Genomic DNA, 21,498 nt, shown 5'->3' with positions numbered 1-21,498 from the left:
CTGTACTGTACAGCAGCCTTTACAATTTGGCTTTGCAAGTGCATTTGCTAGATAATAATAAGCATTAGAATATATCACAGGCAATCAAACTGAACTTAAAACGAACAACAGAAAATCCCCAGGGGGCCCCTGAAACAAGCTTTGTTTAGTGGCTCCTTCATGTTCTTGTTTAACACCCTACTCTCCAACAAAATGTATAGGGCAAATGTGTCAAATGTACTTTGTCCACAGAAGGTTTGTTGTTATTTCATAGACGATAAAAGTAATGTGAGTTTGACTTGTCAGCTTGCTCCAGGTGCCAGTGCTGTGCCAGATAAAGATTTAACTCTGCAGCGAGATAGTTACCTCCTCCTCCACACACACACACACACACACACACACAACCCCCCCCCCACACCACAAACAACCCGCAGACAGAAGTGAATGAAATGCGCAGCTATTGCACTACCTCATTTAATAAAGGTCACATCACACCATCAGCATGAAATCAGGCATTTCATTCTGTCATGATGATGAAGGCAATAATGTTTATTATGCGTTTAGCACATTAATTAGGTTATAGAGGCTTTTCTTACACCCTACTTTAATGTGTGATGCTAATTTTGTTTGGTTGCTGCTGTCGTTTTTGCGGTTGTTGGTGCGACTATATTTGACTGATATTTTTATTTGGTGCTGCTGGCTTACATTAGCAGTAATACAGCTCAAGACGTTCAGTGCAGATATCTGGCACTCAGACAGGATTTTTCTTGTCAGGAAACCACACACCCATCCCATCCCACTCAGAAGCTCTGCAAGCAGCACCTGTTAACATTCCTCGGACACACTCGTTGGCTAATCAGTGCTGGAATGAAATTCATGCCTGAGTAATTCATTGACACAATGGCCCGTTCAAGTCCACTTGCATTTTTAGTTCTCTATTTTCTTGACGGTGCATTAGAGCTTACCGACTCTTTTTTGTGGATGATATGTTGGCCAATTTGACTTTGGATGAGGATGCAGGAAAAAATGAGATAAATGTTTTATTCATTCTAGCTATATACACATGTGGCTGTGGTGTGAGTAATTGTCATCAAACACAGACCTGTCAGTATGCGCCATGACACACAGAGTGGGGAGTGTGGAGGCGGATGTATCCTCTACAGATGTCAGGGACTGGCTGGTGGATGTCTCCCCTCCTGCAGCCAAACTGTCCCTGCAGTTTGCCGTCAACCTCTGTTTGACTCTTCGTCTAAATATCATTGAACCGCTTCCTACATTGGGCAGCGGTTCTCCAAGGACCAGAGCAACACGGGAACCAAAGGTGTTATCTCCTCCCAATCTAATTTAATTTAAGGTGCCGTATATTCACTCAGGGCGATTCATGACGACGCCAGCCCCTACCACACCTACTGATAATGTGTTCCTCCTAATCCCACTGTGTCTCCAACTGCGCCTCAGGCCACAAAATTACCATCCATCAGTTGCCACGCCCTTTGCGCCCACGCCATGCGCTGTTGACTGCGCTTTGTGCCATGCGCCACTGATTCACGAAAATAGAGCCCTTAGTCTCAAAGGCTTTAGCTTTAGATCGCAAGTCGAAAATTCACACACAACAACTAAACTTGGCTAAGATGTTGAAGGCAAAACTTATACTCACTTCCAATATCGGACTTCTGCACACTTAAATCAATAAATGAATGTTGGATTGGTCTGCATTGCAGTCCCTTCTTCATAGTCTCAAGGTAATGGAATGACAGACTGTGAAATTCTTCATTAATTTGAAACATGCATGAAATTGTATGACAAGCGTTTGATCAGACAGATCAAACAGAGATCTCTTTGATGTATTTTCCACTGACTGAAATTGACAACCTCCACTTAACATTAGACTTGTAGATTTAGAGCTCATAGATTTGTATCTATGGAAGCTATTATGCTGATGTTATTTTCACCTCCTCTCAGAGAACTAAACTCTTGACTCTTCACCAATCCATTTACTTTACTGTGCCTGTACAAACCAGTAGACACCAAAACAAATAAATACTCATCAGCCTGCCTGATTGTCTGTCAGTGTCAGTATGAAGTGGCTGCTAAAATTACTAATGATAAACATGGTGAATCAGATGTACATATCGAATATATTGAAATCATCATAGCATTGCTTCATGTACATATACGGTTTGGCATTAATTGGTTAGGTAACCATTAGGCAATTCTAAATATTATTCCCCTCAGATCTAAAAATGTAAATTCATTTTTGGCCCGTCTCTGTCATCGGCCTTACTTTCACGTAAACATACTTTTTCACACCTGAATGGTAATTCTAAACTTTCAGTTGGCTGATTTTAACTGGTAAGCATAGAACAATGAAACACCTACTTGTCAAAGCGCAGGAGCCTTTTTTTTCCAGAACTCTCTCCCTGCCTGAAGCCAAGTTTGCTTGGATGTTGCGTGTGGGATTGAAATTGCAAAACAACAACCAAAAGATGCTTTTTCATTTCAAAAATAGAGCAGCGTGGTGACCGAACAGGCTTGTTTGACACCTCTTCAACCATCCAAATCTCAGGTCTGGACTGGTGCGTGTGTGTGTGTGTGTGTGTGTGTGTGTGTGTGTGTGTGTCTCTGTGTGTGTTTCTCAGTGTTATATACACTGAGAAAGATGCTTTTGATTTACAGCACAGAAATAGGGCTGGCTATATCAAGTAGGTTTTTCACTGTGTGGATATTGTAAAATTGCAGCTGATACATTAATTTCAGAAGGCTTGCAAAAAGTGCATAGATATTGGATGTCAAAATAGCCTGTAGAAGTCATTTGAAGTACTGGGAGGTACATACATGACAAGATCAGGTCTAAAAAATATTTATATTTACTACTCGATCATAGACTGTCATACTACATACTGTAACCCATCAGCTAGAGCAGTTAACAGTTAAATGCTGCTATGATTATAACCTGATATATATCAGAGCAGAAACAAGCTGATCCCTGGGAATTGAATGTGACATAGACAACCTAAACACAGTGTAATGCCATCCGATAGGTCTGATACATACTTTACAATGTATGTGTTTGCAAACAAACAACCTGATTTGTCAAAAAAGTTGTTCCAGCGGTGTTTTATGAGCCCATGAAGCAAAGCCGATGAGTGCTGTGTGAACAAGTGGCGACCTGGGACCCTGTCAACCATCCTCTCTCCTGTGGTTTATACTTATGTATGCACACTGTGTTCAAACTTTCCAGACAGAAAATACTGTATGTGTTGGAAAAGAAAAAAAAAAGCCATAATTCTCTTCAAGGACGTTTTTTACTATCGGTTACTGTGATGATGGATACTTTAGTGAGGCAGAGAGGAAGAGATCTGTGCCCAAACTATTTAGAGTAGTTATTCACATTTCTAGAAAATTAAAATAATAATAATTTTTTGACAGGTCAAATGAAAATTTCAATTGGTGCACTTTGCACTATTTAATTTGGCCTTCGTGGCATTCTAATCTGTCTCTGCAAATTAACCTCCGAGCAACACTTTTGATCTGTTTGATATTTGGACTGGTAAAAGCAGGAGCAAGGGAAATACAGCACATTGACATTCCTCCCCCTATCCGGTAATGAAATTGCTCAGCGCTATTGCATCCTTTCAAGCATCACACTGTGCTCGCTCATATGGATTTAATCCTGTTGAGGGAGGTTGTTGCCGAGGGCATATCGGCACAATGCCAGTTTGAAACTAATCCATCGAGTCTTAAATAAGTTGGTCCCTTTCAAATATAAACGTTAGAATCAGCTTCTAGGAAATTAATTAGTAAGAAATGATGCAACGTCTTGAACATTTAAAAGAACTGAATTTGCTGTGCTGATTACAAATATATATTTTTTATTGTAGTGAATGAAAAACAAGAAGATAACCATATAACTGTCTGGATTGTCTGGTGCTTCAACTTGTGCAGTCCACTGTCAATCAATTTGCATTAGAAAATTGGTTTTAAACTTGTCCTTATTACGTCAAAGTGTAAATTTATGCCTTACCTGAGTGTTAAGACGTCCAAATGTTGTACTTTCCAAAGTATTTACATAATTTGTCTAACTTGGTATGTACAAAGTCAGGTACAGTTATCAATAACATTTGGAATTAATCAGGCTGAGCAACCATCCCCCAAAATTCCAGAGGGTACAAAAAGGATTTATTTTTTTGGCTTTTATTCAATTCTAAATATTAGACCGTAATCTCAAAAGCTTATATAGCTTTATATTTAATTGTCCTGTCCATTTCATTGAAAATGAAAAGCTAATGGTATTAGAAATCTACATTTCAAGCAGGGTAATACTGCAGGCTCAATTAGACTGAAAGCATGGGAGATAAGACAGAGGAAATGACATTATCACACTGCCAGAGTAGTATAATGCTTGCTATTGACACAGCAGATAACATGATGACTTCGATATGAATGGAGGATTATAACCGCTATATTTGATGACCGTCAAATCTCCTCTACTCTGCTAATGTAGTGTCACTTGTAACCAAATTATCTTGGTTATCTCACAGAAGTACGCTCTTGTTCCTGCTTTCCTGTGCTTTCTCTGGTGCTAGTCTGTATTAAAGATTTGGAGAGGTTATGTTGGGTGGTTATGCGTAGCGTGTGAGTGTGTTACAGGTTCAAATGAGATTCATAACAAGCAACTGCTTGTAAAGATAAGGCTCTTAAGTTCACATGAGGCTAGTTCAGGTGTTGACTCAGAAGCTTGTGGTACAGTGCACGTTTGGTTGGAAAACTTTTAGTGCATTTACCGTCTTTAAAATCTCCATGGAGTTTTGACTTTGATACCAATACGATGTTTAAAATCAAAAACATTTATACTACTATGATACCATGGCAAACCAGAATAAAACATCAAGAAGCGCCACAGAACTTCAATTCAATTCAATTCAATTCACTTTATTTGTCCCTGAGGGGCAATTACAGAGGTACGTAGAGTAGTACAACAACAGTCACTGAGACATTTTGTAGCAGCTTTTGCGCAGGGGGTTTGATCTGTTGGTTGGGCGTCCGTCTTTGTCAGTTCTGTAAGCCAAATGGTTCCATGTTTTGCTCCTGGAACCAGTCAACCAGTTTAGGCGGACTGGGATTCAGTTCAAGATGTGGTGGACTGTTTGACACTGTTGTCATGTTTTCAGCTGTCGGACTCTGCTGCAGTCCATGTCAAGAGCCAGACCGCGGCTGTGTCTGTTCCAATCCTTCCTCCGCTTTCGTCTTTTAACTATTCCAATCCGCCTGTGTAGACCCTCTGCAGGTGAAGCGGGATTTTAGCTTGCGGGAAAACATTTGGTGAAAGTATCAAACGTGTCTAAAATGGAATATCGGAAATGGTATCGAAGTCGTATTGAAACTTCAGTTATCGTGACAACAAATAATGAGCCATGGAGGGTATGCAGGTTTTTATTCCAACCAAACACTACACCAGCTGATTTCACTGAGTCACCAGACTGGAGGAACTAATCAGTGAAATCAGCTGGTGTAGTCTTTGGTTGGAACGAAAACCTGCAAAATTTCGACCCTCCATGGGACAGGGTTTGACATCCCAGCTGTAGAGAAACACAAGGAAACGCAAGGAGTCCAAGGAGACAAATTGGAACTGGAATTGAATTTTAGTTCAAAACCATAATTTGAACTACAGATGTTTTATTTCAAGTTCAAGAAGCCTGCCTGCAACCATGGGACCTTAAATGCAATTATACAATTAAAATAAATAATTACAACAATGCTATTAGATTACGCTACAAGCTTACAACACATGGCGTGATTTTTCATCCCACACCATTACATCTAAAGGGAGTAGGAAACAGTGTAGCTTTGGAAAGATTGTGGCTTCCCCTTGAAGTGCTCTGTTCTGGTTGGGTGAGGGGGCTGACAGGGTTATTTTGGGACAATGAAAATGCGCTGTGATTAATGGGTCAAAACAAAAACTCTATCTCGAGAGAGCGAGTGTGTGCTCACACGGCTGCGGCTGGGGAGGTGATAGTCCATCTGAGCCGACACCTCTAAATTAGTGTTGGTATTATAGGTGCATTATAGAGCTCAGACCTTAGTTTATCACGTACACTCACCACACAGAATAACACTTTAAATCAAGCTAAGAGCCGTGTCATTTGTGACAGCACCTCCCGCAGAGCAGCCTCACCAATCTGATGTCATCTGATCTCAGTGGATGAAAGGCCGTCCGCGGGAAATTCTGCAGCACCTTAATGGCGCCTTTTCCGAAATGCGCCACCCGAAAGGATTGAGCGCGGACCGTAATTGACACAATACATCTCCCCTTATCTGTTTCTGTCTGGAATTGAGTCGGTGGAGGCTCCAGGAGAGACCTTTTACTCTGGTCATGAGGCAGGACGGGTCACCAATACGTGGAGACATGCTTCAAAATTTAAATGCATTGCGGTCTGCAGTTGTAAAGCTCCCTCATTCCCCCGCGCCGTGTCATATTTCAGCGGGGTTTGACAATACTGGTGCTTCACAGCTCACATAAAAAGGCTCCATTTTCTTCTATCTCGCAGGAACATTGTCGAGTGCTGTATCTCTTATCTCTGCTGTACTCATTTTGGGCACTTCACAGAAATGCATTGTTCATTGTCACTGGTTTAAAAGATATTAATGAATGTGATTGCTTTATACTCCGGTTGTGTTTGGATTCAATGCATCCTCATTTGACTGAAGCTGAACAATTCTCTGCACTGTAATTTCCTGTCTGTTATACACTTTGTTACAAATTAATAGAGTGAGAGCATTGTAATGCTGCTAAATAACTACCGGATTAAAGATTTTTGTTATCTTTTCCCTTCTAATGGTAGTTTTGAATAATGCAAAGGGTTAAAGTGAATCAGATCACATCTTTTAGTCAATCTCTATCTATTTATGTCTATATGTATCTGCCATATGTCTGCCTGTCAATATGTTTGTTTGGGATTTTTAATTTTTTTTGTAATCTATTTTTTCATGTATTTTCAGATTCAGAATGCAGATGATGTCTTGATTACCCCCCTGGAAAAATTTCGGAAGGAGCAAATTGGTGCTGCAAAGGTAAGAGACCACCTGCATGTGCAATCAGCAGCTGAACAGCAGAGGATGTTTCATATCTCCTGCACCCAGCCCCCCCTCCCACACACACACACACACACACACACACACACCCCACACACCCCCCCCCCTACGCCCCATGTTAACGGTTCATCAAAAGTAACCTATGACACTACTAAGAGAGGTGGGTCTCCTAATTAAACTGATGGACGGAGATAAACATTGACATTCATTTGCAAGTGTGATATTTAAAAATAACTAAAGTTACGTGAGTTGAAATGATCATCAGTTTTTTAAGGTGGCTAAAACTGATACACAGTTTGCCTCGAGTTTAAGGTGGAATCAGTGTATTACTATCGTTTATTACTATTTGACAGACACATTATGCACAAATACATAGAGTCTGGGAAGTTATTTTCAAAATATAATCCACTACAAATTATATTTTACAGATAACACATTATCTGCGGAAAACTGCAGTAATCAGTAGCATAATCCACTGGAATACTCACTCACGCAATATAATCCAATTACTTTTAGTTATGTTTAGATTACTTTGCTGCCAGAATTCATAAAACACAAAAAAAACTCATTTAATTTTATAGAGAGTTAGACAGTGTTATTATAATCATTTACAACCTTTATAGACCATTATTATTACTGTCATCAATCTCACAATCTAAGTGCTCTTCTCCCTTCAAAGATGTTCCTGAGTGATCAAACTAGTAATCACTTTTTTAATGTATCTTTAATCTGATTACCGTGAGTTTGTATATCGGTAGCACATTGCAATCAACTTTTTTGTAATCAGATTACTGTAAATCCTGTTACAAGCAATGCATTCCTCTCCAACCCTGTGGATAGATAGTGGATTGATATCAGTTGGGGTTCTGCAGTATTTGCTTGAAGCCATACTGTCTCCACAGCAGAAGCAGAAGTTGACTCCACAGAACCGTGTGGGTTTGTTGCTACCAGCCATGCTTTCATTCCCGGCCAAATCAAAGGCATAAAAAGAAAGTACAGCAGCATGTTTGCGGTCATTCCCTTGGTGAGATCACACATGAACATGGTGGTGGATCTCGAGTCTTCACACAGCCCTCCCACTGAGATCCAGAGCCCTTTGCTGACTCTTGAGTGGCCCTTGTGAATCATTTGCACATCTTTACACAGCCCAAAAAAACCTTGTGAGGGACATTCCAGCCTTAAAGCCAGACTCGCCCGTCTTGATTTATTTTACATGACTTTGGCAGCCACTGGTCTGCAAAGGTAGTCACTTTACGGCGCTTCATTTGTGTCCTCACAAGCCGACCTGCAAAGTAAAGGAACTATTTCTCTTTTCAGTATTGAAGTGTTAACATCAATCATTCTCCTTTTTTTACTGTCCAGAGTGAATGACTGTCTTCGCTTCACGTCTCGGTCATCACATGTGTCTGCCATAATGAAACAGCACATTTTGCTTCCCTATCTCTCGCTCTCTCTTCCTCTCTCCCTCCCTCCCTCCCCATCACATGCTCAGTGTTATTGCTCCCATTCTCCATGTTTATAAAATGGTTTCTTAAAAGCCAGCGCCTCTGTCACTCCCACTGTCTCTTATTTCCTCCGACCACTTCCCCCTAATGGCTCTCTCCTCCCACTGCCCATCCCCCACTCAACATTAGCCCAACTAGAGTGAGATAAAAGGCGGAGATCACGAGTGGCTGGACAACTTTCCACCGTTCCGAGAATCCGGAGAGATCTGCAGGCAGTCTGACCCTTACAGTTATTGCGCTTCGTGTCTGCGGACGTCAGATGAACAAGCGGGGGAGCTCTTGCCTTATTTGGGAATACTGCTAGTAATCCCAGTGAGGTCACGTATACCAGTGTATTGGCTGCTTAGGCCCAAGAGCAACACTTCCATGGCCATAACACACTCTGCAGATTCACTACAGCACTTACAGCACATTATCATTAAGTGCAGCCAGCTTCACACAAGGATAAACCCAATCTGCCGGAATGAAGACTCTAAATTTGCACCGTCCATAGCAAGTGCACATCGCGAACACCGTGAGCACAGAATAAAAAAACCTCTGTGTCTTTTCACATGAACAACCTACTGTAAATTTCAGCCGTCAAAATGGGATCTAGAACCGAAAATAAATGTTGTATGTTCCTTTTTTTTCAGTTTCAGATGCATTTTTTTCTCTCTCTGCTGAAAGTCGTTCCGAGGCAAAGCACAATACAATCGGTGCCGAAAACAAGCACTGAAAGTCTCTCATGGTTTTGGCAGCATATCTGCTGTTAGCTGTCATTGTGTCAACACACTCAGCTCTTCTGTGCATCCACTAAATTGCCAACTGATCTCCTCCAGACTGACCTCAACCTTAGGCCTGACCTCTCACGTAGATCTGCTGTTCTAAGGGCTACATGTTGGATTTTATTCACAACCTGAGAGCCAGCGGAGGTAAACTGCCTGAAGCTGAATCCACACTATTTGTGTGTGTGTGTGTGTATGTGTGTGTGTGTGTATACGTTGCTTGTCAGATATCTTAAGGCCATGGAATTTAAGCGGACCCCAGGGAGACTTTTTCCAGTAAATACCAGGGGGTTTCTGACTGGCGGGTGGCATGCCTGCTCTCTGAAATTTTGGCAATATTATATTCTCTTTAAGGGGCTTCAACATTGGGGGCACCGTAGGGGTTCACCACTAGCTGAGTGCAAAGACTTAACGCAAACAGACCCAGATGGGAGTCAGATGGCCACCGATAATATGAGCTGTCCTCATATCACAAAGGGTACGCAGACATCAGATGATTGGCTAGTCAGGGTCTCTGGAGGCAGAAATGACATTTGCATTCATGATAGGAAATCCCAAAATATGCTAACCAAGACACAGTGGAGTACAGGGATCAATTAAAAGTGGTTGGAGGCACGCCAGCTGTGGGCTGCACTGAAACAAATATATCTTTTAACTTTCATTAACCTTGGGTTGTTCTGGTAACTCAGCAGGCCAAGGTACCTGTCACATGCTCATGACTGTCACTTCAGAGTCTTTGTCGCTTGTCAAAACCTGTCTTCTACCTATCTTTCTTAAATTTCATTTCAGTGTATTTTTTTTTTGTTTTGTTGATTTGCACAAATTATAAAAAAACACTGAAAAAAAACAAAAGAGGTAAAGAAAAACAAACGGTGCAAGTGAGACAAAAAACCCAAGAGGCTTATAAAAACATGTCACCCAAAAACACAGAGGGAGAAAAAAAAAATCAAGATGACAGCGACACAGATGACATCCAGACTCAAACTTTGTGGTACAAAAACAACAAAATGCATGAATAACAAGTAATGGAAATGAAATAAATGTCTTTGCTGCATCTTTCCTGTCACTTTCCGCTGTGCACTGCCCAATAAAGCAGAAACACCATTAAAAACAACCTTTCAGAAAGTAATTATGTTTTCCCCTGATCACCAGAATTTCATGAGGCAGTCGTCAGAAAAGGCCTGAGAGGTCTGTCTGGCTTTACCTGTTTCAATGTGACATCCATTATGAATATATCAGCTTCAGAGCCATTTATCCCCCTTTTGTCTTGCATTTTTGCAAAAGCGATAGTTATCAAAGTAGGTGTTGTAGAAAACATTAACATCACCTCATCATCCCAGAATTAATTGGTGATAATGGAATGCAGTAAGACACATGAAAGTATGTTCAGGTCAAGAAGATTCAGTTATTGTGGAATAATTAATGGACCGTAATGTGAGAATTTTGCTGATTAAATGTGTTCTTGGAGCATTAGTCATCTAAGACATAATTTACTATAATAGCAGTTTACATCTTTTCACATTTTCTTCTTCAAAATTGGTTATTGGTTGTTCAGGATAACCAGTCTCACTTTTGTGAAAAGCTAGTACTGTAAAAGACGCCCAACGGAAAATTCATGATGGTTCTACATAATTAAATTGCAAATTTTCAGAAAAAGATACAAAGTAAGATTATTACAGATTATTATAGTTGACAAAAACAAAAACTAAAAGAGACTAAAAACTGAAAGTGTAACCACAAACCTCATTTGAGTAAACTGAACTAAAAATAAGGGAGGGTGATCCACCCATATATTCAAATGAAGGAATTTAAAACCTTGAGCAATTAAATGAATTTGCAGTTTTTACAGACTATTTTTATGCATCTCTGGTCAGGGAGGAACGTCCATCATATTGGTGGTAGATGACATGACGATATGCAACCTGTTATATCGGCAAACCAGTATATCAGTCTAACAGTATCACACATATTACCATCCACAGTTCTTACCGTTGGCAACAATTCATTGCAACAAGATGGTCTTCTCATATGCAAAACTCAGTGTCACATTGCCTTTCCACATTACAAACCACATCAGTATTTCATCCCTAACGAAACCTTTATACCTATCTGCTGTGTTCTACAGATGCACAATGATTTCATGGAATAATTGTGAAGGACAAACTAACAAGATGACTTGTAGTTTTAGGTTCTATATGCAGTGTATTCAACGTACTCTTGTGTAAAAGGCTAAGGTGACATTGTGAGCACAGGTTCAGTACCTATTAGGGATGGGACGATATATCGAAATTCAGTATATCGCAATACAAAAATGTGGCAATACGTATCGTGGGGCAGAAAAATGAATCCTGATATTAGCTCAGTTTTATTCTGCTGCAGTAATCACAAATGAGACGGCTTGACCATCACAATTTCACAAGCTCTCCACTGAAATTATATTATTTGCACTTTATAATGACATTTTAAATTTTTAATAGAAAGACAGTTTTGCCAAGATTTGTGGCTCAGAAATAAACATAATTCTGCACAGTCAGACTTTGCTGTCCTTGAACTTTTATTTTTCACATCGTAATGTGGTTGAACCCCATATTGTGTATGGAATCGTATCGTGACATAAGCGTATGGTCCCATCCCTAACACCTATGTTGCGTGTCATTCCTTCTCTGTGTCTAATCTTTCCTGTCAGTGCTCACTGTCTTACTGTCCAACACAGCAGAATCACCATGAAAAATAATCTGCCATATCAATTAATCGCAAGGCTGACCAGCAATTGTGGTTGGCTGGGATCTCCATTTCCAAGAAAATGTGGTGCATTCTGTCACGTTGGACCTGATATCCATTAGAATGGACAATTCAATTTCTGCATGAAAGTATCCTCAATGTGAAAGTATCCTCAATGTGAAAGTCTCCTCAAAACTGATGTGAAATAATCTCCTGATACTCCTGAACGTAATATGTGTCTGAGGGAGCTGAGGCCGGTCTAGAAGGTTGTGCACTCTGCTTAGTCATGGACTTAGTCATGGGCAACACTGACCAGTGACCAAGTCTGAAAGGATAATCACCAGATGTGTCATCTGAAGGAGTTTCAAACTTCCTGCTAATTCAAGGTGTCTTCGTTCCCATAATTAGCTCTCTGGTTAGACTGTGAGAGCAAGCTTTACGGATGATCTTGACAGGGAAACGCTTCAGGGATTCCTATATGGTACAGTATAGAACTTACGTGTCAAAGGATTTTTCACACCTTAATAATACAGAAGCGTTTGAAGATTGATGTTATGAAGATACCAGCTTTTTCTTTTCCCCTCGCAGCTTGGCTCAAAGCTCAAGTGTTCATTTGAGTTTGAGATCAGATGCTCAGAGAATATCTCTCCTCTGTAGATGTAAGAGAATGTTCACTACGCTGTACTTATAATAACGTCACTGTTCATCGGTAAAGGGTAAATATATTGGGCTATGATGCTTGTATCAGAGAGAAGAAGCACTGATAAATGTTTATTATTGAAACTAAAGCTTTGCAGTGACTCGTACACACTCAATATGTGCCCAAAATAGAATGCTGTGCGTTTGTTTTTCAACTCTCCAGTAGCAGATGTTCATAATTATTCGGTGTTAATTGGCAAACTTCTTGATGTCTATGTTGTCTCCTCAGGAAGTGGGATTTTAGGTAAGGAGAGAGACATTTTTGGCTTTGCAGCAAAGTATTTGAACTCCACTGAATCCTTGTGTTCCCTCTGCCTCCCTGTGGAAGCGAGACCAGCTCATGTGTGGTGGAGCATCAAAATAACCCGGCTATTGCTATTTAATCGCCATTCTGGACCCCTGCTCCAATTAGCTGGCTCTAATGAGCTCAGAGAGATAGGTTGCAGAGTTTTCCCTTTCATGTCACTGCTCAGAGAACCCATTTAAATCCTACGTGTGGTGAAATATACTGCATGTGACGCCTTGCTAGCCATTGATGTCTGCAAGCGCGGACTGTCTTTGGAGATTCCGGGGTGTTGGACAGAAGTGCAAAAGTGTGGTGTGATAGTGTCTGATATCTGGGGTGATTTCCTCCGTACACACACACCCACACACGGTCTACCTCCCTGTGCCGCTTACCGCCGTTACCATGGCGATATGAGGCTCGGAAAATGATGGCCCTGAGGCTCGTTAGGGCCGGTGTCAAAACCGGCGATGCGGGGCTACCGTCCAAATATTCCGTGACGCGTCCCACCCCCACCGTCTTCGTGACGCTCCTCAGCATCCTTTCTGGAGCGAACTGAGAACACCTGATGACCAGAGGGACAGCTGCCTGCGCCTGTTTTTTGTCGGTGCTTTCCTCCCCTCGCAAGGTTACATTAGCAATTAGCAAACTCACCCGTATTACAGCTGCCATCAAAGAGCTGTAACAGCAACATGAGACTCGCCGGTTAGAAATGCCATCACACAGGAATCTGCATCAGAATATTCTCTCCCTGCATCTGATTTATTCATGAGGGCGAACAAAGCAATCAGACGAGGAAATCTCCCATGTGGTTGGTTCATGTGTGTTCTGTGCACCACAGAGTGTTTGGAAGTGCTTTGGCTTCATCCGCTCCCAGCCAGCTGATTACTCTGGGGCTCTGGCATTAGTTTCTGTCAGAAACTCCCAACTCCTATGTGTGCTTCGGGGTGTATCTATCCACATCTATGTCCTCTGCCACCACATGTTGGGCTTCAAAGCTTCTGCCAGCGCTGATCCCTCTTCTCCAGCAGAGTCTTTGCCATTTAAATTGCTCGTATTCCTCTCTGATTACAAAAACAAACCCGGAGGGGGGGAAGAGGGTGCTCGACAGGGGGACAGGCCAGTAAACACTCGGAGTCCTGCAAGGGTGTCATTACGGTAGGACCAGTTAATACACGTCGTGCCTGCATCAAAACAAAGCAGGAGACTTTGGGTGACTTAATCAGGCTGGCTCTGCTTCAAAGACTCACTGCAGCTCTGAGTCACTCCCCACTCTTTGTAAGTGTGAAAGAGTTAGTCCACACGTATGCCAGGAGTTTTCTGGCACGCTCACACCGGTCAGCAGTGCTGGGAGTAGCCTACTGTGACTGCGGGGCTCAGCTAAACCTAAAGCTCTTAATTTGCTGTGATCCCCCGATGTGCGTGCACGTGCGCGTGCATGTGCGCGTGGCCGTGGGCGGCGATGATGAGCGTGTGTGTTTGGATTTTCCCCAGGGCTTCAGCTGTATGCGTGCTCACAAAATAACGTCACGTCAACAGCACTCACAAAGGTAGACAGTCAACTCCCTTTTGTTCTCTAATAAAAACTACTCAATCCTTAAGGGAAATTTATTTCCTGTCAACGTGATATCATATTTATTCATCTGTTTATTTTGCTATCCACCTGTTTATTTTCTCTTTTTTTCTGAATTGCGGGCATATACACAATTGATTTTTTTTTTCTCTTGCTGAAAAGATCATACCAGGGCCAGACATGACAAGAAAGATGGAAATAAGATGCTACCACATGAAATTATCTATTGATTTTTCTGCTGAAGTTGTAATAGTTATGCAGGGGGGCTACAGTGTCTGTGTGTGTGAATTTCTCTGATGAATTTAACTGCAGTAGGCCTGCTGAGGCAGAACCCTGTTCTAGGTCATATCAGTAGCTAGTAGATTCGACTGGCTAAATTTCAGGGCCATGGGAATGAAAACAAACAGCCAGGATCTGGTTACAGTGGCTGTTTCCTCACACCGTCCCCCCACCCACCCATCCTCCCCCATTCGGTCTCTCCACAAGTCCCTTTGTGAGTGTTTGTGTAGTGAGATGGGCATTAAGTGGGTGCAAGACTGGTTTAGAGTCCAGACATGCAGAGGACAAACTCGGATGCCCTCACACAGACCGATTCTCTCTGCTTGGACAGAGTTTGATTAAGGCCTGTGAAGTGGATCTTTTGTTGGGTGAAATGTTCAATCTCTAAGTCCATATGCTTAATAAATGGGCATCTGGCATGAAAAGCCCATTTCCTGTTCTTTGCTCAGAGCCTTCAGGGACACTCGGTCTGAATCCGGGGACTCGTGGCTATAGAGCTTGACTTGTCTTTGCAGGTGAAGCATAACAAGGAAGGAAAATGCAAACAGCAATGAGCTGGTGCTGTCTGTGACAGTGCCAAATGCATTATGCCGTTGATGATTTACAGTGTTATGTATTTTGCCGTGAACTTATTTCCCTGGCTGGGGCACCGTGAGAATAAAAGCGTATATATCTCAGACGCCCTATTGATAATGCAGAGTCCTTATTGACCATGCTGACATTGTCTTCTCATCATTACACGGTCATATGCCACTTTTATGACCTGTGATAATGTATTGAGAGGAATTTCTAATGACGTAGGGCAAATAGTGTCATGAAAATGTAGTTAGACTTCCACCTAGTGGCGGTTCAATCACAAACACCCAGGTCAAGAATGCATTTTATACAGTAGTTTTGGTAATGTTTCAGCTTTTCATGTGTCTTGTGGACCTTTTTTTCAGGAGGGGAAGAAGAAATTTGATAAGGAAACAGAAAAGTACTACTCTACGCTGGAGAGACACCTCAACTTGTCGTCTAAAAAGAAAGAGGCATATCTCCAGGAGGTAAAATGAAAACTATTTTTTCTGAGCTCCCACTGTATCTTTAAATAATGCACTTTTAACATTGCTGATTGTGTCAGCGGTTTCTAAAAGTAAGGCTATTGTTTGCACCATTCTTTACTCATTACCTTTCTAAGCAAACACAGAGAGGTTTCCAGGTGATGATGTGTAAGCATTAACGCTCTCTGTCCACACAGGTTGACCTCTGTCTTTGTCACGGCACTAACCCTGGTTTTGTTTGCTCATTCTCAGGCCGACACGCAGATTGATAAGGAGAGACAGCTCTTTTATGATGCTTCCCTTGAGTATGTGTTCAAAATACAAGAAGTGCAAGAAAAGAAGAAATTTGAGTTTGTTGAGCCGGTAAGAGACGTGTCAGTTTGACATATTCGTGCGCTTAGTCGGTGTTGAATGCTTATTGAATATATGCGCTTTACAGTTCATATTTGGTAAAAAACATTAGTTTAGCTGGTGAAGAGTCATAATAGCACAGATTCAAATTTACTACTGACTAAAGCAGCTTAAATGTCTTGTTAAATGACTCCCCTCTCTATTCCTGCTTAATTTGAGACAGGGACAAGCATAGATCTCCCACAAGTATAAATCTACAATGTATATCCCACATGTTCCACTGTAATCTTCATCACAAATCAATGTAATCTACAGTCTATCCATTTGGGGAAGGTAGAGGGTAAAATGAAATGAAGAGGTTGTTGTCAAATAAAACAAGACAAAGCGCAAATTGCAATTCAAAGGCTCTATAAAAGCCGCCCCCCCCCTCCTCCCATAGATATGGGGAGGGTGTAGTCAATTCTAACATCTTTAGTGGAGAAGTTACCAGGAAGCATTAAGTTCTCCAGGTATTAAGTGTCGGGGAACGTGAGATGGGAGCAAAGCGGCTGTTTAAAAAGCCCTCGCTCCCATTTGTTTACATCCACTGGCAGCTCACCCAGAACCTGGGCCAGAAATGTAAATCTCCAGGCTCCAGGTAGTGCTGGGAAAATGACAAGGCTCAACCTTGCCTGTGATGAATCTGGGCACAGATAAGATGGCTCATCCTTGAACACTGATATACCAAGCCTCATCTCAGAAATCAAATCAGTGTTTGTGTCTGTGGATTTGACTGAGTGAGAGCAGCTCTCTGCAGCAGCCCTCTGTCTGAAGGATCCTCCACAATACAAGAGATGGGATCAGTTTGCTCCTCTAACAATACTGACAGTGCTGTTTTGCCCCCCACAATAGTCAAGGATGCTTCTATTCTTCTATTATGCACAAAATTAGATCAGTATCTGTCAGCAATAAACAACCGCAGCTTGACGCAACTTTCCTTATAGGCCTTTATCTGATGTGCAGCACTCATAGTCATACTGGAGCGAATATATTTAATTACATCTAATTCACTAATTCATTTTTCAACAAAGGATAATCCTGTTTAGCAAGATATTAATGAATTCCTAATGGACAGTACAATGTGTATAATTGAAGAGTTTCGTTCCAAACCGGGATATCCAGAGTGACAGTTACTATTATAAAATGATTGATAGCACAGAATTAAAACAAATTATGGTATTTTTCAAATGAGAGGAGAGAAATTAAATCCTTGGTTGACAAAATTATGTCACTTTTACAGACTGAATCCCCCCATATTTTAGAGATATTGATTGATAAACCTAAACCTTCAAAATGGATGCATTGCATTTTGGAATAGAACGTCAAATGATTTCCCTAATGTAAAGTAGTAATGTAGATCTAAATTGTGCATTCACACTGTCAATCCCCCTTAACTCTTGTTCCTTTGCAGCTCCTGGCTTTTCTTCAGGGTCTGTTTACATTCTACCACGAAGGCTATGAGCTGGCTCATGAATTTGAGCCGTACAAACAGCAGCTCCAGTTCAACCTACAAAACGTAAGTGCGAGCCCGTGTCTCAACACCTCGGGGGTTGTACACAAAGCCAACCATCCACGTAATCATATTCTGAAGCTTATCATGCCCCGATATAACAAGCACGGTTTTCACAAATGGATAGCTGTGTGATTAAATGAGATTCTCTGCCGCACAGGAGATCAATATTTCCAGAGTGTTGTGTTGCAGGCAGTTGCTGCAGGCCATTTAATGGTACCGTGTCAAAAAATGAGTTAGAGTTGGGAGTAAAACTACAGCTGCTACCATGCCCCCTTCCTCCATCACCGTAACCTTACCGCTAGCAGCCGGAGGGCCCAAATTTCTCTTTGACCCAAGCGTCAGCTCCATTGCCCCGGCTGTACCCACTCAGTAACCCTCTCTCCACGTCTTCAGCTGCACACGGCTGTAATAAGGGCCGGAGTCGCAGTGGCAATCTCAGCATCTCTCCGGTAGGGAATCTGGAAATGTGTCACGCTGACCTTTTCAATTGTAAAGCAGGGGGGGAATCCTGGGAGCATTGACAACTGGGTCTCTGTCCTCATTTGGCGTCATCTCAAGTGCATTTTTCATTTTCATTTTAATGTATTCTAATTAGATGTTGTCTCCGTATTTCTAAACGGGTTGCCAAGATGTTATTTGTTCTTTTCCTGCAGGTGTTACTATGCAGCTACGCAAATACAAAGCAATTGTCAGTGATGGGATTTTTTTTTTTTTTTTTTATGTTTCCATCTGCTGCTTGATGCAGGCAAAATGAAGCTATTTAGACATGAAGTATCACAGAAAAATGACACAAATATGCAAAATCTCAACCGTTATGCCCGCGATCATCTGATCCTGCGTTTGTGTTTTCCGTGCAGACGCGAAACAACTTTGTGAGCACCAAGCAGGAAGTGGAGAAACTGATGCGGCGGATAAGATCTGCAGATCAGGACTATAAACCCCCGGGCCAGTGGACGATGGAAGGCTTCCTGTATGTCCAGGAGAAACGTGAGTCTTTCTAGCTGGGCGCCCGGCCAGCCAGGCCCTCTCCCTCTCTCTGTCTCCCCCCCCCGCACATATAAGTGCATGGTTTTACATCCATCACCATAAACATGTCTCGAGCTCTCCCAGGCCTCCACAGAAGAGATCCTTTCACACAGAGCTCATAATTCAGCCTGCTTACCGATTCACTTTGATGTGCTCTCAAACAAGAGAGGAAATACCGCAAATGGTAGATTTTTATCTGCAGCGATAAACAACTTTTGATTCATCACACTTTAATTGCAAATTGATTTTCAGAAGTCATTCCAGAAGCTTGTGGTTCGGGAAGAATTTGTGGCTTAAATGGTTTTTTATTTTTTTTTTTTCTGTCCTAGGTCCCCTGGGATGCACATGGACACGCCACTACTGCACATATGAGAAAGGCAGCAAGACCTTCACCATGAGCAACACTGAAAATAAGTCAGCTGGCAAACAGGTAGTTTAGTTTAGTTTAGTTTAGTTTAGTTGCACATACAAATGCTAAAAGCTGAGAAAAAGAGTGAGGAAATACAATCTGAGCGAGTGAAACAAAGAAACCCCAAGTGGCTTTTAAAAATGTCTCGCCCCAGAGGGAAAAAGTAGAAGAAAGTCAAGATGACAGAATTGCGATTTGGGCACAGAAAACAAAAAACGTCAAATCTAAAAACGGACATGAATGGTACAAAAATAACAAAATCCATAAATAACAAGTAAGGGAAACTCAAGGAATGAACATAACCTTGATATGGAGAAATTAAGAGTGTAATGTATTGTACTTTATGAACAAATTTTTACTCTTACAAATGAGTTGAGATTGTGTGCCACCATAAACTAAAGCCGATATGTGATGTGAAGTTATTTATTTATACTTCATGTTTCACATTAGCCAACTGCCACTGTCTATGCTTACTGATAGGATGGTGGCAAAGGCAGGATTAAAGGTGTAGCCTTCACAAATGTGCATCTTCCATTGCTATATTTACTTATTTGTGCATGATTTCTTTTTAGAATGGTCTAGTCTTGAGCCCGGCTGAAATGTTCAAGCTCAAGTCCTGCATTCGGAGGAAAACGGACTCCATCGACAAGCGTTTCTGCTTCGATATCGAAGTAGTGGAGAGGTCTGTCACTGTCTGAATCATCTACATGTTCCTAGCAATGTCTTGTCACTTACATGGACTGAAAACATATACAACATAATATTTAAGACTGATACCACCATCATTTTTGTCTTGATGGCAGCTAATATCTAATATATCTAACTGTTATTCAGTATTTTTCCCATTATTGAGACATTTGGCAGCCATTTTGTGCTGTTTCATCAGTTCCTTGGACTTCCATTGTATTTGAAAAAAATCCTTAAACAATTTGAAAACTATTATAAATCACCAAGTTTGATGAAATCCCCATGCTATACACGCTAGGTGTCTTTCCTGAGGATTCGCTCTATTTGATCACAATATAGCCTCTGAGCAAGAAGCTCATCCTCTTCCTATTAAGGCACTGGCTTGTGGAACAATGGAGTAGCAATGAAGTAATGGGAAAAAAAGTTTAGTATGGTATTTTCATCAAATATAGTAGTTTTATGATGTGTGAAGGTGTTAAAGATGCATTTTCAGATATACTGCAAGTCTAAGGAAGTGTTGGATCAGAGGAAAATGTCTCCCCAATGGCTCAGTGGTGGCAATAAAAATCTGAACAATAGTTTTATATATTAGCAAACTGTCAAGGCAAAAATCACACAGTATCCACCAAAAAGTGGTATTACTCTTTAAAGATTTTCTTGCAACTTATATTTAAAGATATGACGAACTTGATACTGATAGTTACTGATAGTCTAGCCCTACACATGGGATGTTTTGTTCTCATGAGTGTTGTGTTCTGTTGAGCATACAAGACAATTAACCCTAATTAGTATGGGAATAGACAGCATTTGAACATACAAGAGCTGTTCAGGTTTAATTAACATCCTCAAAGAATCCCAGTTAAATCAGACTTTGCTTTTATCAACATGAATGCCAGTCTTAGATGTTTTCAGCTCTGTTTGTGTCCTGCATGTTCCTCCAGTCCTCTCCCTCCCAAGCTTTTGTTTACTGTTTTGTCCTCAACATCGATATTTATTTTACTCTTGAACCCATTTTCGTCTTTTCTCTGTGTTCATGTCAATGTAGAAATGACATCTATCGCGGAACTCTTTTCAGACCACTTCAGTTTTTCTGTAAAGTCCGGTATGTGAACTGACCAGTTGCTGCCCTCTCTGAGCAGTTGCATGTGCTGCATGTGTGCTGCTAATCGTCTCATTCACTGAATCGCAAATCCCAACCTTCTAATGAAATACTACTGCCTTCTTATCACTGCACAGAATCAGACACCACTCAGCAACACGGGCTAAAGGATATAGATAGAATTTTTAATTCTTTCCACCTGTCTGCAATTGCTCAAATAATACATTGATTTTTGCCATTCCGAGAAGCAATTCAATAATTGATCGTTTTTGCCGCTGATTCAAAAATTCAGAAGATCCTCTAGCCTTATGGAAACATTTATAACTGATTTGTATTTAATGTTTCACTGGGGTATAGGATGCGGGAATGGCCAGAGATTAATGTGAAAATTGAATGCCTGCAAGTCCGCTGCCCTTGGAATAGAAAGTGGCTGAATTGA

At 41.3% G+C, this 21,498-nt stretch overlaps 1 protein-coding gene across 2 annotated transcripts in view; it reads left to right on the top strand.

The window, feature by feature from the left end:
• LOC139641764 (rho GTPase-activating protein 42-like) overlaps positions 1-21,498 on the top strand; it is a 67,052-nt gene that overhangs the window by 33,508 nt on the left and 12,046 nt on the right. The window contains exons 4-11 of one of the 2 annotated variants that reach the window (XM_071516349.1): positions 6,979-7,050; positions 15,837-15,938; positions 16,188-16,298; positions 17,737-17,841; positions 18,696-18,825; positions 19,194-19,294; positions 19,846-19,955; positions 21,006-21,062. In XM_071516349.1, coding sequence (XP_071372450.1) covers positions 6,979-7,050; positions 15,837-15,938; positions 16,188-16,298; positions 17,737-17,841; positions 18,696-18,825; positions 19,194-19,294; positions 19,846-19,955; positions 21,006-21,062 — 788 coding nt within the window. The remainder of the gene's footprint in view (positions 1-6,978; positions 7,051-15,836; positions 15,939-16,187; positions 16,299-17,736; positions 17,842-18,695; positions 18,826-19,193; positions 19,295-19,845; positions 19,956-21,005; positions 21,063-21,498) is intronic. The other variant, XM_071516350.1, reaches the window with a different exon arrangement.

The sequence above is a fragment of the Centroberyx affinis genome, unplaced genomic scaffold, assembly GCF_046629955.1.
Source record: "Centroberyx affinis isolate AG114_WGS23_722 - 3 ecotype Tasmania unplaced genomic scaffold, CSIRO-AGI_Caff_v1 ptg000399l_1, whole genome shotgun sequence".
Lineage (NCBI taxonomy): Eukaryota > Metazoa > Chordata > Actinopteri > Beryciformes > Berycidae > Centroberyx > Centroberyx affinis.
Note: the sequence above shows the minus strand (reverse complement) of the source record. Positions and strands in the feature narration are given on the sequence as shown.